At 43.2% G+C, this 22,998-nt stretch overlaps 2 protein-coding genes across 3 annotated transcripts; both read left to right on the top strand.

The window, feature by feature from the left end:
- The first annotated feature begins 3,035 nt into the window (after nucleotides 1–3,035).
- Nucleotides 3,036–21,846, top strand: LOC106590538 (lipocalin). 2 transcript variants are annotated; one of them, XR_006762696.1, is made up of 7 exons: nucleotides 3,036–3,264; nucleotides 3,500–3,639; nucleotides 3,810–3,889; nucleotides 4,012–4,125; nucleotides 5,672–5,773; nucleotides 5,891–5,970; nucleotides 21,679–21,846. XR_006762696.1 is itself a non-coding variant. In XM_045710673.1 (6 exons), exons 1-6 carry the CDS (start codon nucleotides 3,175–3,177, stop codon nucleotides 5,908–5,910), a joined length of 546 nt encoding a protein of 181 aa, XP_045566629.1. In that variant the 5' UTR covers nucleotides 3,036–3,174; the 3' UTR covers nucleotides 5,911–6,220. The 2 variants fall into 2 exon arrangements, 1 of the variants encoding a protein (XP_045566629.1); XM_045710673.1 differs by lacking the exon at nucleotides 21,679–21,846 and having other exon boundaries at nucleotides 5,891–6,220.
- On the top strand, nucleotides 19,372–21,846 carry LOC106590529 (lipocalin). Its single transcript, XM_014181632.2, has 6 exons — nucleotides 19,372–19,640; nucleotides 20,042–20,181; nucleotides 20,354–20,433; nucleotides 20,541–20,654; nucleotides 21,380–21,481; nucleotides 21,599–21,846. The coding sequence occupies exons 1-6, from the start codon at nucleotides 19,551–19,553 to the stop codon at nucleotides 21,616–21,618; spliced, it is 546 nt and encodes a 181-aa protein (XP_014037107.1). The 5' UTR covers nucleotides 19,372–19,550; the 3' UTR covers nucleotides 21,619–21,846.
- Nucleotides 21,847–22,998: the final 1,152 nt, after the last annotated feature.

Genomic DNA, 22,998 nt, shown 5'->3' with positions numbered 1-22,998 from the left:
AGAGAAGGAGGAGGAGAGGAGAGGAGAGAGAAAGAGAGGAGGGGGAAGGAGAGAGGAGAGAGGAGGAGAGGAGAGACGATTTTTACATGCTATAAGCTTCAGCACTTGGTGGTCCCGTTCTGTGAGCGTATGGCCTACCACTTTGCGGCTCAGCAGTTGTTGCTTCTAAACGTTTCCACTTCACAATAACAGCACTTACAGTTGAAGCGGCAGCTCTAGCAGGACTGAGTTGTTGGAAAGGTGTCCTCCTATGACGGTGCCATGTTGAAAATCACTGAGCTTTTCAGTAAGGTCATTTCACCGCTAATGTTTGTCTTTGGAGATTGCATATGTTTGGGTGCTCGATTGTATACACCTGTCAGCAACGGGTGTGGCCGAAATAGCGAATCCACTCATTTGAAGGGGTGTCCACATACTTTTGTATATATTGTGTATTTAGATGCTATTTATAAAAGTTTTATAAAAATGAAACGTCAAATAGCCTAACAATGAGGAAAAAAGGAGTCGGTTTGAGGATCAATCCAGCCACTATTGTTGAACGCTGGTTTTATCTGGCTAATAGCTTAAATAAATGGGATGCATTATTCACGGTAAATTAATTTAAATCAAATCTAACTTAAGAGACTTCTCTGGTCTCCTGAAGTCCTCCTGTCATGTGTGCAAATGTTTTTACCATGGCCTGTAGGTCCAGGTTGCAGGCCCAACTGTTTCTATACTGAGTATTGCCAACCCAGACAGTCTTTCCTGAGACATTGTGCATTTTAGTCCGATGTCCATTGCGCTGCCCAGTTTCCCTGATGTTGCTACAGCAATCAATGTGTTTTTACCATCCCTGTAACTGTCGCTTCTGCAGAGATCGTTTTCTTAACTAAAACTCATAAAGAACTATCTAAGAGGCATTAGGCTCTCGGTCTGATATTCGCTTTTGAACACCTGAATAAGCTCCACTCATTGTACTGGTACCATCGTAGCCTTGACCACAGCATTTGTTCACCGATATGCCCTTATACGTTCACTCAAAAGGATGTCAAGTCCTGAGGCACTTTTTCAGTCATGTTCCTGAAACAAACACTTTGCTTCCTACTACATCTGGAAATGTAAACGATTTATGACTGACTTTAGGGAGGGTTACTGTCAAAATGATTTACTGAATTTAAAAAATCACATCCATGACAGGAGCATGGGCCCCCAGAGCTCGTGGGCCTCGCGCCTTGCGGGTGCTGCGGGTGTGTCCAGTACGTCAATGCATGTCATCAGTATACAATTTCAGAACTTCGTCCAACCGTTGGTAGCTATGAGACCTTATCAACGGCTGTGCATCGTGGAGCTAAAATGTGTCTACTTTAGAATGGATTCACAATATATAGGCTACAACCATATGAATATAGACGATAGACTTCTTATACAGTAGGCTGAGTAGCGGTGACATGTAGACGGATTCTCTGGGTTGTATTGGGATGCGCTGCAGAGCTGCATCTGTAGAGGGAGGAATGAGAGAGATGCAGATCGGTGGAAAAGGCACCGGTCAGGCACCGAGGTAAAATGTATTTTATACTGAGATAAAAGTAGTTTTATACGGAATATTCCGTGGATATTGATTTTTCTCTCATAACTAGCTATTGAACCAATCATGCCATGACTATGAAAATGGTATATTCTGAATCGGGGGGATGCAGAACGATCCACACCTTTTTTTGGTTGTTGATTTTGATCTTCTCCATCCACCCCTGATTAAGAATATACCATTTTTATAGTCATGGCACACTTTGTTAAAGATCTAATGACGATTGAAATACGAAATCTTACTTTTTTTAATGTAGGCCTATATATAAAAAAAAGTGTGTGGATTGTAAAAAAAATGTTTTTAAATATCCACCGAATATCCAATATAAAATGTATTTTACATCTGTTTATGGCGCCTTCATGTAGTCAAATAACTTTCCTCCCCAAAAACAATGTAACGACCCTGGGTTTATAAGCGCGGATATCGACTCGGCGGGGTGAGCATGCTTTTGCGGCACAGTCGATAGCGCGCTGGATTTCGGGCTAGAAGGTCGAGGGTTCGAGACCTGCTCCCTGCTGTTTCATTACAATAATGTTTACTCCGTCTTGCAGGGCATGTGGAAAGGTACTTGCATAACAAACACGCAGCCGAAATTCTATAGGCTATAGAAACAGATGTGCGTGTAATTGTATTTTCTATATTTTCTATGACACATTAAATTGGTTGAATTTATTTTGTGTGTGTGTGTGTGTGTGTGTTTTCCTATCAATTGTCTACAATGGAGAGGAGAGGAGCAGGAGAGAGAAGGAGAGGAGGAAGAGTAGAGAGAAGGAGAAGATAGGAGAGAGAAGGAGAGGATAGTAGAGAGAAGGAGAGGAGAGAGAAGGAGAGGAGAGAGGAGGAAGAGGAGAGAGAAGGAGAGGATAGTAGAGAGAAGGAGAGGAGAGAGAAGGAGAGGAGAGAGGAGGAAGAGGAGAGAGAATGAGAGGAGAGAGGAGGAAGAGGAGAGAGAAGGAGAGGATAGTAGAGAGAAGGAGAGGAGAGAGAAGGAGAGGAGAGAGGAGGAAGAGGAGAGAGAAGGAGAGGAGAGAGGAGGAAGAGGAGAGAGAAGGAGAGGATAGTAGAGAGAAGGAGAGGAGAGAGAAGGAGAGGAGAGAGGAGGAAGAGGAGAGAGAAGGAGAGGAGAGAGGAGGAAGAGGAGAGAGAAGGAGAGGATAGTAGAGAGAAGGAGAGGAGAGAGAAGGAGAGGAGAGAGGAGGAAGAGGAGAGAGAAGGAGAGGAGAGAGGAGGAAGAGGAGAGAGAAGGAGAGGATAGTAGAGAGAAGGAGAGGAGAGAGAAGGAGAGGAGAGAGAAGGAGAGGAAAGAGAAGGAGAGGAGACAGAATGAGGAGGAGGAGACGAGAGTGAAGGTGAGCAGAGGATAGGAGAGAGAAGGAAAGGAGCAAATCATTCTGCTTACATTGTTGACTCCCCCCTCCTCCCCCTCCTAAGGGTGAGATTTAGGGGAGTAGAGAAGAGAGGGAGGAGTAGAGAGGAGGGGGAGGAGAGGGGGGAGGAGAAGAGAAGAATGTTGGAGGATATAAGGACACCCAGTCAGCTCCCACCTTACTCATTTTCCTCCTCACACACACCCCGGAGAGTCGAGCTGTCACACACACCGATCTGTAACCATGAGGCTGAGCATAATGGGAGTTCTGCTGTGCACTACGCTGGTCGCATGTGTCGACGTCATGCCTCAGAAAGACTTCAACCTGGAGAAGGTGAGAGAGAGAGACACTGAGAGAACTGATAAAACAACAAAAGAGAGCAGGCAAAGAGTTGAGAGAAGAGTGCTGTTCAGTACAAGTGCAGAGAGAGAAGAGATTCTGGGGTTGAGGGTCAGAGTAGAGAGAGGACAGTGGATCATCTGCCATGACTATTGAATCATTATGCATTGTGAGAATGAATGAATAGTGGCTCTTCTTTTTCTTCGAACTATATTCTCTCTCTCCCCAGATGGCTGGTAAGTGGTGGGCCGTGGGCTTTGCCACCAACGCCCAGTGGTTTGTGAAACGTAAGGGTGGTATGAAGATGGGAACTTCCATAATGCTGCCCACTGCCGGAGGAGACCTGGACATCAGCAGCGCCATGCGCAAGTGAATTTGTGTGTGTGTGTGTGTGTGTGTGTGTGTGTGTGTGTGTGTGTGTGTGTGTGTGTGTGTGTGTGTGTGTGTGTGTGTGTGTGTGTGTGTGTGTGTGTGTGTGTGTGTGTGTGTGTGTGTCCATTTCACTCATACTGACGCTGCTCTTTCTCTCTTTCTCTCAGGGCTGATGGCTCTTGCTGGAGGATGACCGAACTGGCCAAGAAGACTGACATCCCAGGCCGCTTCACCTTCACCAGCCAGCGTGAGTTCACACACACACACACACACACACACACACACACACACACACACACACACACACACACACACACACACACACACACACAGTTAACATAACTACATATGTCTTTCTCCCTCTCTCAGGTTGGAACAATGAAAATGACATGCGTGTGGTAGCTGTCCAGTATGATGACTTTGCTCTGATCCACACCATCAAGACCAAACACGGAGTAACTGACGTGCACAACAAACTCTTCAGTAAGTCTGTCTGGCTGTCTGCATGTCTGAAATTAATTCAGACCTTTAGATTCTCATGTTTTCTGTCATTCATCACAGTTTCACTTTGGTCTCTGGTTTTAGCATGGTCATGTTACAGGTTGGTTGTGTTAACCTGGTTGTGTTAACCTGGTAGCGTTGTGTTAACCTGGTTGTGTTAACCTGGTTGTGTTCTGTTAACCTGGTAGTGTTCTGTTAACCTGGTAGTGTTCTGTTAACCTGGTTGTGTTGTGTTAACCTGGTTGTGCTGTGTTAACCTGGTTGTGCTGTGTTAACCTGGTAGTTTTGTGTTTACCTGGTTGTGTTGTGTTAACCTGTTTGTGTTAACATGGTTCTGTTGTGCTAACCTGGTAGTGTTGTGTTAACCTGGTTGTGCTGTGTTAACCTGGTAGTGTTGTGTTAACCTGGTAGTGTTCTGTTAACCTGGTAGTGTTGTGTTAACCTGGTTGTGTTAACCTGGTTGTGTTAACATGGTTCTGTTGTGCTAACCTGGTAGTGTTGTGTTAACCTGGTTGTGCTGTGTTAACCTGGTTGTGCTGTGTTAACCTGGTTGTGTTGTGTCAACCTGGTTGTGTTGTGTCAACCTGGTTGTGTTGTGTCAACCTGGTTGTGTTGTGTTAACCTGGTAGTGTTGTGTTAACCTGGTAGTGTTGTGCGAACCTGGTAGTGTTGTGTTAACCTGGTTGTGTTAACCTGGTTGTGTTCTGTTAACCTGGTTGTGTTAACCTGGTAGTGTTCTGTTTACCTGGTTGTGCTGTGTTAACCTGGTTGTGTTCTGTTTACCTGGTTGTGCTGTGTTAACCTGTTTGTGTTAACATGGTTCTGTTGTGCTAACCTGGTAGTGTTGTGTTAACCTGGTTGTGCTGTGTTAACCTGGTAGTGTTGTGTTAACCTGGTAGTGTTGTGTTAACCTGGTTGTGTTAACATGGTTCTGTTGTGCTAACCTGGTAGTGTTGTGTTAACCTGGTTGTGCTGTGTTAACCTGGTTGTGTTGTGTCAACCTGGTTGTGTTGTGTCAACCTGGTTGTGTTGTGTTAACCTGGTAGTGTTGTGTTAACCTGGTAGTGTTGTGCGAACCTGGTAGTGTTGTGCTAACCTGGTTGTGTTCAACTGTTTTTGTTGTGTTAACCTGGTCATGTTATGTTAACCTGGCTGTGTTAACCTGGTCGTGTTGTGTTAACTTGGTTGGGTTAACCTGGTTGTGTGTGTTCACCTGGTCATGTTGTGTTAACCTGGCTGTGTTAACCTGGTCGTGTTGTGTTAACTTGGTTGGGTTAACCTGGTTGTGTGTGTTAACCTGGTTGTGTGTGTTAACCTGGTCATGTTGTGTTAACCTGGCTGTGTTAACCTGGTTGTGTTGTGTTAACCTGGTTGTGTGTGTTAACCTGGTCATGTTGTGTTAACCTGGCTGTGTTAACCTGGTTGTGTTGTGTTAACCTGGTTGTGTTGTGTTAACCTGGTTGTGTGTGTTAACCTGGTCATGTTGTGTTAACCTGGCTGTGTTAACCTGGTCGTGTTGTGGTTATAGGTCGCACTCCAGAGGTGAGCGCAGATCTCCTGAAGAAGTTCATGCAGTTCTCTCTGGATACAGGAATCCTCTCTGGGAACATTGTTATCCTGCCCAAGAACGGTACGAGAACAAACACACATACACAGATGTGCAATATTATTATGGCGATCAGATACATATGAATGTGCTTCACTGGTAGAAATCATCTCACTCTTTTCTCCCTCCTCTCCATTGCAGGTGAATGTGCCGAGGCATAAATGTTCATTCATCCCATTCTCCCTCTGCTACTCTTCCACTGTCATCTGTCTCCATTTCACATCAAACACTCTTTTCCTGGAAGACTGAAGACTGCATATATTGAGGGATTTATACCACAAATTTGAATTATTTTCCGCCAATTCAATATGAACAAAATAATAAAAGATGATTAAAAAAACATATTTCTCAAGTTGATTACAGTCTTTTATAGGGGGAAAAACCGAAGTCATTTTTTCATGGCTCATGGATTTAAAAATAACCATAGCTTCAGGTACATCTAAAAATAACAAAGTTAATGTGTTTACCTAACTAATTCCTCCGTTGTCGTTCTTCTGCTTAGAGCAATTCATAACTGAGACAAGAAACACAAATAATATTCTACAGTATAAGCTTTAAGTGTTCTGTTCCACCATTACAGACAGAGGCTCTAAGTGTTCTGTTCCACCATTATAGACAGAGGCTCTAAGTGTTCTGTTCCACCCTTATAGACAGAGGCTCTAAGTGTTCTGTTCCACCCTTATAGAAAGAGGCTTTAAGTGTTCTGTTCCACCATTAGACAGAGGCTCTAAGTGTTCTGTTCCACCCTTATAGACAGAGGCTCTAAGTGTTCTGTTCCACCCTTATAGACAGGCTCTAAGTGTTCTGTTCCACCCTTATAGACAGAGACTCTTAGTGTTCTGTTCCACCCTTATAGACAGAGGCTCTAAGTGTTCTGTTCCACCATTATAGACAGAGGCTCTAAGTGTTCTGTTCCACCATTACAGGCAGAGGCTCTAAGTGTTCTGTTCCACCATTATAGACAGAGGCTCTAAGTGTTCTGTTCCACGCTTATAGACAGGCTCTAAATGTTCTGTTCCACCCTTATAGACAGATGCTCTTAGTGTTCTGTTCCACCCTTATAGACAGGCTCTAAGTGTTCTGTTCCACCCTTATAGACAGAGACTCTTAGTGTTCTGTTCCACCCTTATAGACAGAGGCTCTAAGTGTTCTGTTCCACCATTATAGACAGAGGCTCTAAGTGTTCTGTTCCACCATTACAGGCAGAGGCTCTAAGTGTTCTGTTCCACCATTATAGACAGAGGCTCTAAGTGTTCTGTTCCACGCTTATAGACAGGCTCTAAATGTTCTGTTCCACCCTTATAGACAGATGCTCTTAGTGTTCTGTTCCACCCTTATAGACAGGCTCTAAGTGTTCTGTTCCACCCTTATAGACAGGCTCTACGTGTTCTGTTCCACCATCACAGAGGCTCTAAGTGTTCTGTTCCACCATCACAGAGGCTCTAAGTGTTCTGTTCCACCATCACAGAAGCTCTAAGTGTTTTGTTCCACTGTTATAGACAGGCTCTAAGTGTTCTGTTCCACCATCACAGAGGCTCTAAGTGTTCTGTTCCACTGTTATAGACAGAGGCTCTAAGTGTTCTGTTCCAGCCTTATAGATAGGCTCTTCCCTGTGGCTCAGTTGGTAGGGCATGGTGTTTGCAACGCCAGCATGGTGTGTGCAACGCCAGGGTTGTGGGTTCGATTCCCACGGGGGGCCAGTACAAAAAAAAAATGCATGAAATGAAATATGCATTCACTACTGTAAGTCGCTCTGGATAAGAGCGTCTGCTAAATGACTAAACATTTCTGTTCCACCATTATAGACAGAGGCTCTAGGTGTTCTGTTCCACTGTTATAGACAGGCTCTAAGTGTTCTGTTCCACCATTATAGACAGAGGCTCTAAGGGTTCTGTTCCACTGTTATAGACAGGCTCTAAGTGTTCTGTTCCACCATTATAGACAGAGGCTCTAAGTGTTCTGTTCCACTGTTATAGACAGGCTCTAAGTGTTCTGTTCCACCATTATAGACAGAGGCTCTAAGTGTTCTGTTCCACCATTATAGACAGAGGCTCTAAGGGTTCTGTTCCACTGTTATAGACAGAGGCTCTAAGTGTTCTGTTCCACCATTATAGACAGAGGCTCTAAGGGTTCTGTTCCACTGTTATAGACAGGCTCTAAGTGTTCTGTTCCACCATTATAGACAGAGGCTCTAAGTGTTCTGTTCCACCATTATAGACAGAGGCTCTAAGGGTTCTGTTCCACTGTTATAGACAGGCTCTAAGTGTTCTGTTCCAGCCTTATAGACAGAGGCTCTAAGTGTTCTGTTCCACTGTTATAGACAGAGGCTCTAAGTGTTCTGTTCCAGCCTTATAGACAGGCTCTAAGTGTTCTGTTCCACCCTTATAGACAGAGGCTCTTAATGTTCTGTTCCACTGTTATAGACAGAGGCTCTAAGTGTTCTGTTCCACCATTATAGACAGAGGCTCTAAGGGTTCTGTTCCACTGTTATAGACAGGCTCTAAGTGTTCTGTTCCAGCCTTATAGACAGAGGCTCTAAGTGTTCTGTTCCACTGTTATAGACAGAGGCTCTAAGTGTTCTGTTCCAGCCTTATAGACAGGCTCTAAGTGTTCTGTTCCACCCTTATAGACAGAGGCTCTTAATGTTCTGTTCCACTGTTATAGACAGGCTCTAAGTGTTCTGTTCCACTGTTATAGACAGAGGCTCTAAGTGTTCTGTTCCAGCCGTATAAGCAGAGGCTCTAACTGTTCTGTTCCACCTTCATAGACAGAGGCTTTAAGTGTTATGTTCCATCCTTATAGTCAGAAGATCTAAGTGTTCTGTTCCACCCTTACAGGCAGAGGCTCTAAGTGTTCTGTTCCACCCTTTTAGACAGAGACTCTTATTGTTCTGTTCCACCCTTATAGACAGGCTCTAAGTGTTCTGTTCCACCCTTATAGACAGAGGCTCTAAGTGTTCTGTTCCACATTATAGACAGAGGCTCTAAGTGTTCTGGTCCACCCTTATAGACAGAGGCTCTAAGTGTTCTGTTCCACCATTATAGACAGAGGCTCTACGTGTTCTGTTCCACCATTATAGACAGAGGCTCTAAGTGTTCTGTTCCACCCTTATAGGCAAAGGCTCTAATTGCTTTGTTCCACCATCACAGAGGCTCTAAGTGTTCTGTTCCACCATTATAGACAGAGGCTCTAAGTGTTCTGTTCCACCATTATAGACAGAGGCTCTAAGTGTTCTGTTCCACGGTTATAGGCAGAGGCTCTAAGATTTCTGTTCCACGTTATAGACAGAGGCTCCAACTGTTCCTTTCCACCCTTATAGACAGAGGCTCTAATTGTTGTTTTCCACCATTATAGACAGACTCTCTAAGTCACGTGTCAAACTCATTCCATTGAGTGCCAAGTGTCTACTGTTTTCACCCCTACCTTGTACTTGATTGATGAATTAAGATCGCTGATTAGTAAGGAACTCCCCTCACCTGGTTGTCTAGGTCTTAATTGAAAAGGAAAAACCAGCAGACACTAGGCCCTCCATGGGATGAGTTTTACACTCCGGCTCTGTTCTGTTTCACGGCTATAGACAGTCCTTCTCCATGTTAAAGTCATGTGAGGTGAATACAGGTTAGAATGCTATACTATGGCCTCCCGAGTGGCGCAGCGGTCTAAGGCACATGCACGCTGACTTCTGTCTCCAGTTGTACATTGTTTCCTCTGACACATTGGTGTGTCAGGCTTCCGGGTTAAGCAAGCGGTGTGTCAAGAAGCAGTGCGGCTTGGCAGGGTCGTGTTTCGGAGGACGTATGGCTCTCGACCTTCGCCTCTCCCAAGCCCGTATGGGAGTTGCAACGATGGGCCAAGAATGTAACTACAAATTGGGGAGAAAAGGGGGGGATAAAAAGTTAAATAAAAAAACATTTAAGAATGCTGTGCTACTATACAGTATAGCTTTGCATTATCTAAACCCTCCCCTAACCCGGGTGACGCTGGGCCAATTATGCGCCACATCATGGCCTATTTGGTTGTCATTTTCTGATGTCAAGCATAACAGTTCACCAAGCTATACACGGTGCTGCCATGCGGCCGTTTTTACTTGTTCAGTACTTAATGTTCGAAATTCAAACATTTCAGATTGTAAAATACATTTTCAATGCAACAACATACTAATCAGCATACCAATCAGCTACCGATATATTTTTTTATAATATACAACTGTCTTGTACAGGCTACCTTAAAATTAACAAATTACCTTGACTAACCTTTACCCCCGCACATTAACTCAGTGCCGGTACCCCCTGTACATAGCCTCGTTATTGTTATATAATTTTCTTGTGTTACTTTTGATTACATTTTTTTACTTTGTTTATTTAGTAAATATTTTCTTAACTCTACTTCTTGAACTGCATTGTTGGTTAAGGGCTTGTAAGTAAGCATTTCACGGTAAGGTCTACACCTGTTGTATTCAGCGCATGTGACAAATACAATTTGATTCAATTTGATTGAACCTGTACGACATGAGCCGTCCTTGCGCTCTTTACTAGCTTGAATAGAAGGTTGTTGTGCATAAAACCAGTCTATTAATGCCAAATAATACAGTCAGTCCACCTTCAAAACAAAAGCTTACTAGGGGTTGTTTCATTATGCAGTGCAGTCTCTTTATCTATAGGCTTATAACTTATTTAGCCTTGGACAAAATTCCTCCTCCACCAAACTTTACAGTTGGTACTCTGCATTCGGGAAAGTAGCATTCTCCTGGCATCCGCCAAACCCAGTTCCCACTACTCCAGACTCCAATGGCATCGATCTTTACATCACTCCAGCCGATGCTTGGCATTGCGCATAGTGATCTTAGGCTTGTGTGCGGCTGCTCAGCCATAGAAACCCATTTCATGAAGCTCCCGACGAACAGTTCTTGTGCTGACGTTGCTTCCAGAGGCAATTTGGAACTCGGTAGTGAGCGTTGAAATCAAATCAAATGTTATATGTCACATGCGCCGAATACAACAGGTGTACCTTACAGTGAAATGCTTACTTACAAGCCCTTAACCGACAATGCAGTTTTAATAAAAAATAAGTAAATAGTAAAATAGAAATAGAAATATAACAAATAATTAAGGAGCAACAATAAAATAACAGTAGCGAGGCAATATACAGGGGGTTCCGGTACAGAGTCAATGTGCGGGGGCACCGGTTAGTCGAGGTAATTGAGGTAATATGTACAGTTGAAGTCAGAAGTTTACATACATTTAGGTTGGAATCATTAAAACTCGTTTTTCAACCACTCCACAAATTTCTTGTTAAAACTAGTATGGGCTATGTGGGACACGCGTCCCACCCGCGGTACAACCAATGAAATAGCAGGGCGGCAAATTGAAAACAACAAAAATCTCAGAATTCAAATTTCTCAAACATACAAGTATTATACACCATTTTAAAGATAAGATTCTCCTAAATCTAACCACAGTGTCTGATTTCAAAAAAGCTTTACGGCGAAAGCAAAACATTAGATTATGTTAGGACATCACCTTGACAAGAAAAACCACACAGCCATTTTCCAAGCAAGGACAGGCGTCACAAAAAACAGAAATACAGCTAAAATGAATCACTAACCTTTGATGATCTTCATCAGATGACACTCCCAGGACTCAATGTTACAAAATACATGTATGTTTTGTTCAAATAAAGTTCATATTTATATCCATAAACCCCATTTTACATTGGCGCGTGATGTTCAGAAAATGTATTCCCACCAAAACTTCCGGTGAATGAGCACATCAATTTACAAAAATACTCATCATAAACATTGATAAACTTTACAACAGTTATTGAAAGAATTATAGATATACTACTCCTTAATGCAACCGCTGAGTCAGATTTTAAAATAGCTTTTCGGCGAAAGCACATTTTTCAATATTCTGAGTACAGAGCTCAGCCATCAAAGCAAGCTATACACTTACCCGCCAAGTTCTGGAGTCAACTAAACTCAGAATTAGTGTTATAAATCTTCCCTTACCTTTGCTGATCTTCATCGGAATGCACTCCCAGGACTCCCACTTCCACAAGAAATGTTATTGTTGTTCGAAATACTCCATATTTATGTCCAAATAGCTACATTTTGTTCGCACGTTCAGGTCACTAATCCAAAGGCATAACGCGAGAGCGCAGAACCAGAGACGAAAAGTCAAATAGTTCCATTACCGTTCATAGAAACATGTCAAACGATGTTTACAATCAACCCTTGGGGTCTTTTTAACATAAAACGTTGATAATATTCCAACCGGACAATAGCGTATTCATTACAGAGGAAAAAGAAGGAGAGGCGCGCCAATGTGCCCGCGCAGTAAACAACTCACTGGTCCCAGGCAGTCCACTGATTGACTGAGCTCCTATTCTCTGCCCAGTAACAGTAGACGGATGAAACAAGTTTCTAAAGGCTGTTGACAGCCAATGGAAGCCTAAGGAAGTGCAAAATGACCCCTCAGACACTGTAGTTTGAATAGGGATTAGATAGAAGAACTACAAGTCACCTCCTGGTTGGATTTATTCTCAGGTTTTTGCCTGCCATATGAGTTCTATTATACTCACAGACATCATTCAAACAGTTTTAGAAACTTCAGAGTGTTTTCTATCCAAATCAACTAATAATATGCATATCCTACCTTCCGAGCCCGAGTAGTAGGCAGTTTAATTTGGGCCAACATTAATCCGAATTTCCGAATACTGCCCCCTGTCACTAAAAAGTTAACAAACTATATTTTGGGCAAGTCAGTTAGGACATCTACTTTGGGCATGACACAAGTCAATGTTCCAACAATTGTTAACAGACAAATTATTTCACTTATAATTCACTGTATCACAATTCCAGTGGGTCAGAAGTTTACATACACTAAGTTGACTGTGCTTTTAAACAGCTTGGAAAATTCCAGCAAATGGCTTTAGAAGCTTCTGATAGGTCACTTGACATAATTTGAGTCAATTGGAGGTGTACCTGTGGATGTATTTCAATGCCTACCTTCAAACTCAGTGCTCAGAAGAAAATGTAGACCTCCACAAGTCTGATTCATCCTTGGAAGCAATTTTCAAACACCTGAAGGTACCACGTTCATCTGTACAAACAATAGTACGCAAGTATAAACACCATGGGACCACGCAGCCGTCATACCGCTCAGGAAGGAGACGTGTTCTGTCTCCTAGAGATGAACGTACTTTGGTGTGAAAAGTGCAAATCAGTCCCAGAACAACAGCAAAGGACCTTGTGAAGATGCTGGAGGAAACAGGTACAAAGTATCTATATCCACACTAAAATGAGTCATGTATCGACATAACCTGAAAGGCCGCTCAGCAAGGAAGAAGCCACTGCTCCAAAACCGCCATAAAAAAGCCAGACTACGGTTTGCAACTGCACATTGGGACAAAGATTGTACTTTTGGGGTAAATGTCCTCTGGTCTGATGAAACAAAAATAGAACTATTTGGCCATAATGACCATCGTTATATTTGGAGGAAAACGGGGGACGCTTGCAAGCCGAAGAACACCATCCCAACCGTGAAGCACGGAGGTGGCAGCATCATGTTGTGGGGGTGCTTTGCTGCAGGAGAGACAAGGTGCACTTCACAAAATCGATGGCATCATGAGATAGGAAAGTGATGTAGATATATTGAAGCAACATCTCAAGACATCAGTCAGGAAGTTAAAGCTTGGTCGCAAAAAGGTCTTCCAAATGGACAATAACCCCAAGCATACTTCCAAAGTTGTGGCGAAATGGCTTAAGGACAACAAAGTCAAGGTATTGGAGTGGCCATCACAAAGCCCTGACCTCAAGCCCATAGAAAATTTGCGGGCAGAACTGAAAAAGCGTGTACGAGCAAGGAGGCCTACAAACCTGACTCAGTTACACCAGCTCTGTCAGGAGGAATGGGCCAGAATTCACCCAACTTATTGTGGGAAGCTTGTGGAAGGCTACCCGAAACATTTGACCCAAGTTAAACAATTTAAAGGCAATGCTACCAAATACTAATTGAATGTATGTAAACTTCTGACCCACTAGGAATGTGATGAAAGAAATAAAAGCTATAAATCATTCTCTCCACTATTATTCTGACATTTCACATTCTTAAAATAAAGCGGTGATCCAAACTGACCTAATACAGTGACTCTTTACTAGGATTAATTGTCAGGAATTGTGAAAAACTGAGTTTAAATGTATTTGGCTAAGGTGTATGTAAACTTCCGACTTCAACTGTACATGTAGTTAGAGGTAAAGTGACTATGCATGGATAATAAACAGAGAGTAGCAGCAGCATAAAAATGGGGGTGGGGACAATGCAAATAGTCCAGGTAGCCATTTGATTAGCTGTTCAGGAGTCTTATGGCTTGGGGGTAGAAGCTGTTAAGAAGCCTTTTTGACATAGATTTGGCGCTCCGGTACCACTTGCCATGCAGTATCAGAGAGAACAGTCTATGACTTGGGTGGCTGAAGTCCTTAGCAATTTTTTGGTTCTTCCTCTGACCGCCTGGTTTAGAGGCCCTGGACGGCAGGAAGGTTGGCCCCAGTGATGTACTGGGCTGTACACACTACCCATTGTAGTGCCTTGCGGTTGGAGGATGTGCAGTTGCCATACCAGTCCACAATCATCTCCTTTGTCTTGATCACGTTGAGGGAGAGGTTGTTATCCTGGCACCACACTGCCAGGTCTCTGACCTCCTCCCTATAGTCTGTCTTATCGTTGTCAGTGATCAGGCCTACCACTGTTGTGTCGTCTGCAAACGTAATGATGGTGTTGGAATCCTGCTTGGCCATGCAGTCAGGGGTGAACAGGGAGTACAGGAGGGGACTGAGCACACACCCCTGAGGGGCCCCTGTGTTGAGGATCAGAGTGGCAGATGTGTTGTTACCTACCCTTACCACCTGGGGCGGCCCGTCAGGAAGTCCAGGATCCAGTTGCAGAGGAAGGTGTTTAGTCTCAGGTCCTTAGTTGAACACTGAGTTGTAGTGAATGAATAGCATTCTCACGTAGGTGTTCCTTTTGTCCAGGTGGGAAAGGGCAGTGTGGAGTGCAATAGAGATTGCATCATCTGTGGATCTGTGAGGGCGGTATGCAAATTGGAGTGGGTCTAGGGTTACTGGGATAATGGTGTGGATGTGAGCCATGACCAGCCTTTCAAAGCACTTCATGGCGACAGATGTGAGTGCTATGGGTCTGTAGTCATTTAGGCAGGTTGCCTTGGTGTTCTTGTGAACATGGACTATGGTGGTCTGCTTAAATATGTTGGTATTACAGACTCAGTCAGGGACAGGTTAAAAATGTCAGTAAAGACACTCGCCGGATGGTCAGCGCATCCTTGGAGTACACATTCTGGTAATCCGTCTGGCCCCGCGGCCTTGTGAATGTTGACCTGTTTAAAGGTCTTATTCACATCGGCTACGGAGAGCGCGATCACACTGTCATCCGGAACAGCTGATGCTCTCATGCATGCTTCAGTGTTGCTTACCTCGAAGCGAGCATATAAGTTATTTATCTCGTCTGGTAGGCTCGTGTTAATGGACAGCTCGCAGCGGTGCTTCCCTTTGTAGTCCGCAATAGTTTGCAAGCCCTGCCACATCAGACGAGCGTTGGAGCCGGTGTAGTACGATTCAATCTTAGTCCTGTCTTTACGCTTTGCCTGTTTGATGGTTCATTGGAGGGCATAGCGGGATTTCTTATAAGCGTCCGGGTTAGAGTCCCGCTCCTTGAAAGCGGTAACTCTACTCTTTAGCTTGCAACAGAGGACAAACAATTTTGACATGCTATGCGCTTCAGCTCTCTGTATTCCCATTCTGTTAGGTTGTGTGGCCTACCACTTCATGACTGAGCAGTTGTTGCTCCTAAACTTTTCCACTTCACAATAACAGCACTTACAGTTGACCGGGGCAGATGTAGCAACCCAGAAATTTGATGAACTGACTTGTTGGAAAGGTGCCATCCTATGACGGTGCCACTTTGAAAGTCACTGAGCTCTTCAGGAAAGCCATTCTACTGCCAATGTTTCTCTATGGTGCTCAATTTTATACACCTGTCAGCAACGGGTGTGGCTGAAATAGCAAATCCACTCATTTGAAGGGATGTCCACATACTTTTGTATATATAGTGTATTTAGATGCTATTTATAAACGTTTTATAAAAATGACACGTCAAATAGCCTAACAATGAGGAAAAAAGGAGTCGGTTTGAGGATCAATCCAGCCACTATTGTTGAACGCTGGTTTTATCTGGCTAATAGCTTAAATAAATGGGATGCATTATTCACGGTAAATTCATTTCAATCAAATCCAACTTAAGAGACTTCTCTGGTCTCCTGAAGTCCTCCTGTCATGTGTGCAAATGTTTTTACCATGGCCTGTAGGTCCAGGTTGCAGGCCCAACTGTTTCTATACTGAGTATTGCCAACCCAGACAGTCTTTCCTGAGACATTGTGCATTGCACACAATTTAAACTTAGTCTTGAATGATGCATAACGAGATATGCCACTAATAAGGGATTTTTGATATTTGCAACCACGCAACTCAAATACCGCTTTACCAGAATGAAGTAAATCGCAAACCGCTTTTTTGTTAAGACGTCAAGAACTGTTTTCTGCAGAAGACGATCATCTGTTTGCATCTGCCAATATATTGGCTGTATAGTACCCAGACGACCTGTCCCCAGAGCTTCCTATACAGTTCGTCTCTTTCCGTAACTTGTTGAGGAGGCAATTAAGGCGAATGAGAGGCTCAATTAAATATGTTGCAGAACTGTAGTATTTGAAGCCCTCCTTCCTTCTGCCCAGTTTCCCTGATGTTGCTACAGTAATCAATGTGTTTTTACCATCCCTGTAACTGTAGCTTCTGCAGAGATCGTTTTCTTAACTAAAACTCATAAAGAACTATCTAAGAGGCATTAGGCTCTCGGTCTGATATTCGCTTTTGAACACCTGAATAAGCTCCACTCATTGTACTGGTGCCATCGTAGCCTTGACCACAGCATTTGTTCAGCGATATGCCCTTATACGTTCACTCAAAAGGATGTCAAGTCCTGAGGCACTTTTTCAGTCATGTTCCTGAAACAAACACTTTGCTTCCTACTACATCTGGAAATGTAAACGATTTATGAATGACTTTAGGGAGGGTTACTGTCAAAATGATTTACTGAATTTAAAAAATCAAATCCATGACAGGAGCATGGGCCCCCAGAGCTCGTGGGCCTCGCGCCTTGCTGGTGCTGCGGGTGTGTCCAGTACGTCAATGCATGTCATCAGTATACAATTTCAGAACTTCGTCCAACCGTTGGTAGCTATGAGACCTTATCAACGGCTGTGCATCGTGGAGCTAAAATGTGTCTACTTTAGAATGGATTCACAATATATAGGCTACAACCATATGAATATAGACGATAGACTTCTTATACAGTAGGCTGAGTAGCGGTGACATGTAGACGGATTCTCTGGGTTGTATTGGGATGCGCTGCAGAGCTGCATCTGTAGAGGGAGGAATGAGAGAGATGCAGATCGGTGGAAAAGGCACCGGTCAGGCACCGAGGTAAAATGTATTTTATACTGAGATAAAAGTAGTTTTATACGGAATATTCCGTGGATATTGATTTTTCTCTCATAACTAGCTATTGAACCAATCATGCCATGACTATGAAAATGGTATATTCTGAATCGGGGGGATGCAGAACGATCCACACCTTTTTTTGGTTGTTGATTTTGATCTTCTCCATCCACCCCTGATTAAGAATATACCATTTTTATAGTCATGGCACACTTTGTTAAAGATCTAATGACGATTGAAATACGAAATCTTACTTTTTTTTAATGTAGGCCTATATATAAAAAAGGTGTGGATTGTAAAACTTTATTTTTTAAATATCCACCGAATATTCAATATGTTGAAAGGTACTTGCAGGGTGTTGAAAGGTACTTGCGTAACAATCAGTTATATAAATTGCATAAACAAGTTTATCTAACTGTTACCTAATTTTGAACACGCAGCCCAAATTCGATATGCTATAGAAACATTTGCATGTAATTATATTGTTGTTTCTCATTGTTTTTTCTCCAAGTTTATTTAGTTCGTATAGTTAGAGTCTTCGTTTCTGTGGTCGTTCTGAGCTTGTTTCATCTCTTCTACACAGCCAATATGTTGAGGAAGATTCAAAGGGCGACCGAGCCCGAGTTCTGACTGCTCAGAAACATATGACACATTAAAATGACTGAATTTATTTTGTGTGTGTGTGCGTTTTCCTATAAATTGTCTACAATGTCGTCACTATGGTCACAACATTTCTACAACGCTCATCTCCCAGATGTAGTCTGGAGGGGTCCGTTTTTTAATTATATTTTTTTATACAACTGTGTTATGATTCTGCAAACCAGTAGCCCCACCCTAAACATCCCAGAGAGAGTGTGTGTGTTTATGTGTGTGTATTATGTAACAGACTCCCTGCCTACAAGACTCTGCCTGCCTCCATCAGAAAAAAAAGAGAGTTCAGGGAAGTTATGTATCCTCAAAGTTATGTACATTCAGAGTTATATAACCAACAGGCGTTATGTACCATTCAGAGTTATATAACCAACAGGCGTTATGTACCATTCAGAGTTATATAACCAACAGGCATTATGTACCATTCAGAGTTATATAACCAACAGGCGTTATGTACCATTCAGAGTTATATAACATCCAGGAGTTATGTACCATTCAGAGTTATATAACATCCAGGAGTTATGTACCATTCAGAGTTATATAACATCCAGGAGTTATGTACCATTCAGAGTTATATAACCTCCAGGAGTTATGTACCATTCAGAGTTATATGTCCTCCAGGAGTTATGTAACATTCAGAGTTATATGTCCTCCGGGAGTTATGTAACATTCAGAGTTATATGTCCTCCAGGAGTTATGTAACATTCAGAGTTATATGTTCTCCAGGAGTTATGTACCATTCAGAGTTATATGTTCTCCAGGAGATTATGTAACCTTCAGACCTCAAAGTAATGTATCCTTCAGGAATAATTCACCCCAAACCCCAGCGTTACATGACCTATGTAAACCCATGTTCTGTCCTGCACAGTGTTAAATGTCGTGACTGACAGAGGAATGTTACAACTCACATGTTGCAGCCCTGAAGGGTATGGGGTTAACATGAGGACTATGCTTTACCTCACTCTGAGGATACTGTGTGTATATGTGTTGGTGCATTCATGTGTGCGTGTGTGTGTGTCTTCATGCTTACATGTGGATTTCAGGGTGGAGGTTGTTCAGACCAGGAATCAGACTTGTCTAAATAGATAAGTCCTATCATTGTTGGGGGAGAAGGAGGAGGAGAGGAAAGAGAAGGAGAAAAGGAGCATAGAGGAGAGAGAAGGGGAGGAGAGGAGAGAGAAGGGGAGGAGAGGAGAGAGGAGAGGAGAGAGAAGGAGAGAAGAGGAGAGAGAAGGAGAGAAGAGTAGAGAGGAGAGGTGGGGAGGGAAAGGAGAGGAGAGAGGAGAGGAGGAGAGAGAAGGGGAGGAGAGGAGAGAGAAGGGGGGGAGAGGAGAGAGAAGGGGAGGACAGCAGCAAATCATTCTGCTTACATTGTTGACTTCTCCCCCACCTCCTCGTGCAGTTGTGTAAGGGTGAGATTTACATCTTTGAGGGATGGAGAGGGCTGGGACTAACTGGAAGCAAAAGGGGAGGAGAAGAGAAGAATGTTGGAGGATATAAGGACACCCAGTCAGCTCCCACCTTACTCATTTTCCTCCTCACACACACCCCGGAGAGTCGAGCTGTCACACACACCGATCTGTAACCATGAGGCTGAGCATAATGGGAGTTCTGCTGTGCGCTACGCTGGTCGCCTGTGTTGACGTCATGCCTCAGAAAGACTTCAACCTGGAGAAGGTGAGAGAGAGAGACACTGAGAGAACTGATAAAACAACAAAAGAGAGCAGGCAAAGAGTTGAGAGAAGAGTGCTGTTCAGTACAAGTGCAGAGAGAGAAGAGATTCTGGGGTTGAGGGTCAGAGTAGAGAGAGGACAGTGGATCATCTGCCATGACTATTGAATCATTTACATTTACATTTTTGTCATTTAGCAGACGCTCTTATCCAGAGCGACTTACAGTAGTGAATACATACATTTCACACATTTCATTTTCATTTCTTGCATTTTTTTATTTTTTTGTACTGGCCCCCCGTGGGAATCGAACCCACAACCCTGGCGTTGCACACATCAATTTGCATTGTGAGAATGAATGAATAGTGGCTCTTCCTTTTCTTCGAACTATATTCTCTCTCTCCCCAGATGGCTGGTAAGTGGTGGGTCGTGGGATTTGCCACCAACGCCCAGTGGTTTGTGAAACGTAAGGGTGGTATGAAGATGGGCACTTCCATGTTGCTGCCCACTGCCGGAGGAGACCTGGAAATCAGCTGTGCCAACCAGAAGTGAGTTTGTGTGTGTGTGTGTGTGTGTGTGTGTGTGTGTGTGTGTGTGTGTGTGTGTGTGTGTGTGTGTGTGTGTGTGTGTGTGTGTGTGTGTGTGTGTGTGTGTGTGTGTGTGTGTGTGTGTGTGTCCATTTCACTCATACTGACGCTGCTCTTTCTCTCTTTCTCTCAGCGCTGATGGCTCTTGCTGGAGGATGACCGAACTGGCCAAGAAGACTGACATCCCAGGCCGCTTCACCTTCACCAGCCAGCGTGAGTTCACACACACACACACACACACACACACACACACACACACACACACACACACACACACACACACACACACAGTTAACTACATGTCTTTCTCCCTCTCTCAGGTTGGAACAATGAAAATGACATGCGTGTGGTAGCTGTCCAGTATGATGACTTTGCTCTGATCCACACCATCAAGACCAAACACGGAGTAACTGACGTGCTCAACAAACTCTACAGTAAGTCTGTCTGGCTGTCTGCATGTCTGAAATTAATTCAGACCTTTAGATTCTCATGTTTTCTGTCATTCATCACAGTTTCACTTTGGTTTCTGTTTTTAGCATGGTCATGTTACAGGTTGTGTTGTGTTAACCTGGTTGTGTTGTGTTAACCTGGTTGTGTTAACCTGGTAGTGTTCTGTTAACCTGGTAGTGTTCTGTTAACCTGGTTGTGTTGTGTTAACCTGGTAGTGTTGTGTTAACCTGGTTGTGTTGTGTTAACCTGGTTGTGTTCTGTTAACCTGGTTGTGCTGTGTTAACCTGGTTGTGTTGTGTTAACCTGGTTGTGTTAACCTGGTTGTGTTATGGTAATCTGGTTGTGGTAATCTGGTTGTGGTAACCTCGTAGTCTTGTGTTAACCTGGTTGTGTTGTGTTATCCTGGTAGTGTTGATGTTAACTTGGTTCTGTTGTGTTTACCGGGTTGTGTTGTGTTAACCTGGTTGTGTGTGTTAACCTGGTTGTACTGTGTTAACCCAGTTGTGTTGTGTTAACATGGTAGTGTTGTGTTGACCTGGCCGCGTTGTGTTAATTAACTTGGTTGTGTTAACCTGGTTGTGTGTGTTAACTTCGTTGTGTTAACCTGGTCGTGTTGTGTTAACTTGGTTGGGTTAACCTGGTTGTGTGTGTTAACCTGGTCATGTTTTGTTAACCTGGCTGTGTTAACCTGGCTATGTTGTGGTTATAGGTCGCACTCCAGAGGTGAGCGCAGATCTCCAGAAGAAGTTTATGCAGTTCTCTCTGGATACAGGAATCCTCTCTGGGAACATTGTTATCCTGCCCAAGAACGGTACGACAACACACACACATACACAGATGTGCAATATTATTATGGCGATCAAATACATATGAATGTGCTTCACTGGTAGAAATCATCTCACTCTTTTCTCCCTCCTCTCTATTGCAGGTGAATGTGCCGAGGCATAAATGTTCATTCATCCCATTCTCCCTCTGCTACTCTTCCACTGTCATCTGTCTCCATTTCACATCAAAACTCTTTTCCTGAAAGACTGAAGACTGCAAACCCCCGCCACCCCCTCCCCTGGCAGAACAAACCCCTTCACCTTTAATCCCCACTATTCCTATAAACCACTATACACAAGTTTTTTTTACTGCAGATTTTTCTTGTTGAAATAAATAATCTTTAAAAACATACACATGATCCCTACTGTCACGTTGGTCGGTGTCTGGTTGTGTTAACCGGGTTGTGTTGACCTGGATGTGTTAACCTGGTTATGTTAAACTTCTTATGGCTTGAATCCCGTTAGCGAGATCGATATGACGACAGCCAGTGAAAGTGCAGGGCGGCAAATTCAAAACAACAAAAATCTCATAATTACAATTCCTCAAACATACAAGTATTATACACCATTTTAAAGCTTTACTTCTTGTTAATCCAGCCACCGTTTCTGATTTGAAAAAGGCTTTACGGCGAAAGCAAACCATATGATTATGTTAGGTCAGCGCCTACACACAAAAAAACAGCCATTTTCCAGCCAAAGAGAGGAGTCACAAAAAGCAGAAATAGAGAGAAAATGAATCACTAACCTTTGATGATCTTCATCAGATGACACTCATATGACTTCATGTTACACAATACATGTATGTTTTGTTCGATAAAGTTCATATTTATATCCAAAAATCTCAGTTTACATTGGGGCGTTATGTTCAGTAATCTTTTGCCTCCAAAACATCCAGTGATTTTGCAGAGAGCCACATCAATTTACAGAAATACTCATCATAAATGTTCATGAAAATACAAGTGTTATACATGGAACTTTAGATAAACTTCTCTTTAATGCAACCGCTGTGTCAGATTTCAAAAAAGCTTTACCGAAAAAGCAATAAGCTGAGTACGGCGCTCAGACACAAAAACATGCCATACAATATATCCGTCATGTTGGAGTCAACAATAGTCAGAAATAGCATTATAAATATTCACTTACCTTTGATGATCTTCATCAGAATGCACTCCCAGGAATCCCAGTTCCACAATAAATGTTTGTTTTGTTCGATAAAGTTCATCCTTTATGTCCAAATACCTCCTTTTTGTTTGCGCCTTCAGTTCACAAATCCAAATTCAGGACGCGCAGGTCAGACTCAAAAATGTCCATTACAGCTCATAGAAACATGTCAAACGATGTATAGAATCAATCTTTAGGATGTTTTTATCGTAAATCCTCAATAAAGTTTCAACCGGAGAAATCCTTTGTCTTCAGAAATGCAATGGAACTGAGCTACCTCTCACGTGAGCGCGCATGCCTGAGGCTCATGCCCTGCTGGCAGTGTTCTGACTCCAGGAGCTCT

Source organism: Salmo salar, chromosome ssa29, assembly GCF_905237065.1.
Source record: "Salmo salar chromosome ssa29, Ssal_v3.1, whole genome shotgun sequence".
Lineage (NCBI taxonomy): Eukaryota > Metazoa > Chordata > Actinopteri > Salmoniformes > Salmonidae > Salmo > Salmo salar.
Note: the sequence above shows the minus strand (reverse complement) of the source record. Positions and strands in the feature narration are given on the sequence as shown.

Excerpts from the sequence above, each read along its gene's own strand:
- LOC106590538 (XM_045710673.1), top strand. The coding sequence starts at position 3,175 with ATGAGGCTGAGCATAATGGGAGTTCTGCTGTGCACTACGCTGGTCGCA. Across the intron at positions 3,640-3,809 it reads ATCAGCAGCGCCATGCGCAA|GGCTGATGGCTCTTGCTGGA; the intron begins GTGAATTTGTGT and ends TCTTTCTCTCAG. Across the intron at positions 5,774-5,890 it reads TGTTATCCTGCCCAAGAACG|GTGAATGTGCCGAGGCATAA; the intron begins GTACGAGAACAA and ends TCTCCATTGCAG.
- LOC106590529 (XM_014181632.2), top strand. The coding sequence starts at position 19,551 with ATGAGGCTGAGCATAATGGGAGTTCTGCTGTGCGCTACGCTGGTCGCC. Across the intron at positions 20,434-20,540 it reads CTTCACCTTCACCAGCCAGC|GTTGGAACAATGAAAATGAC; the intron begins GTGAGTTCACAC and ends TCCCTCTCTCAG. Across the intron at positions 21,482-21,598 it reads TGTTATCCTGCCCAAGAACG|GTGAATGTGCCGAGGCATAA; the intron begins GTACGACAACAC and ends TCTCTATTGCAG.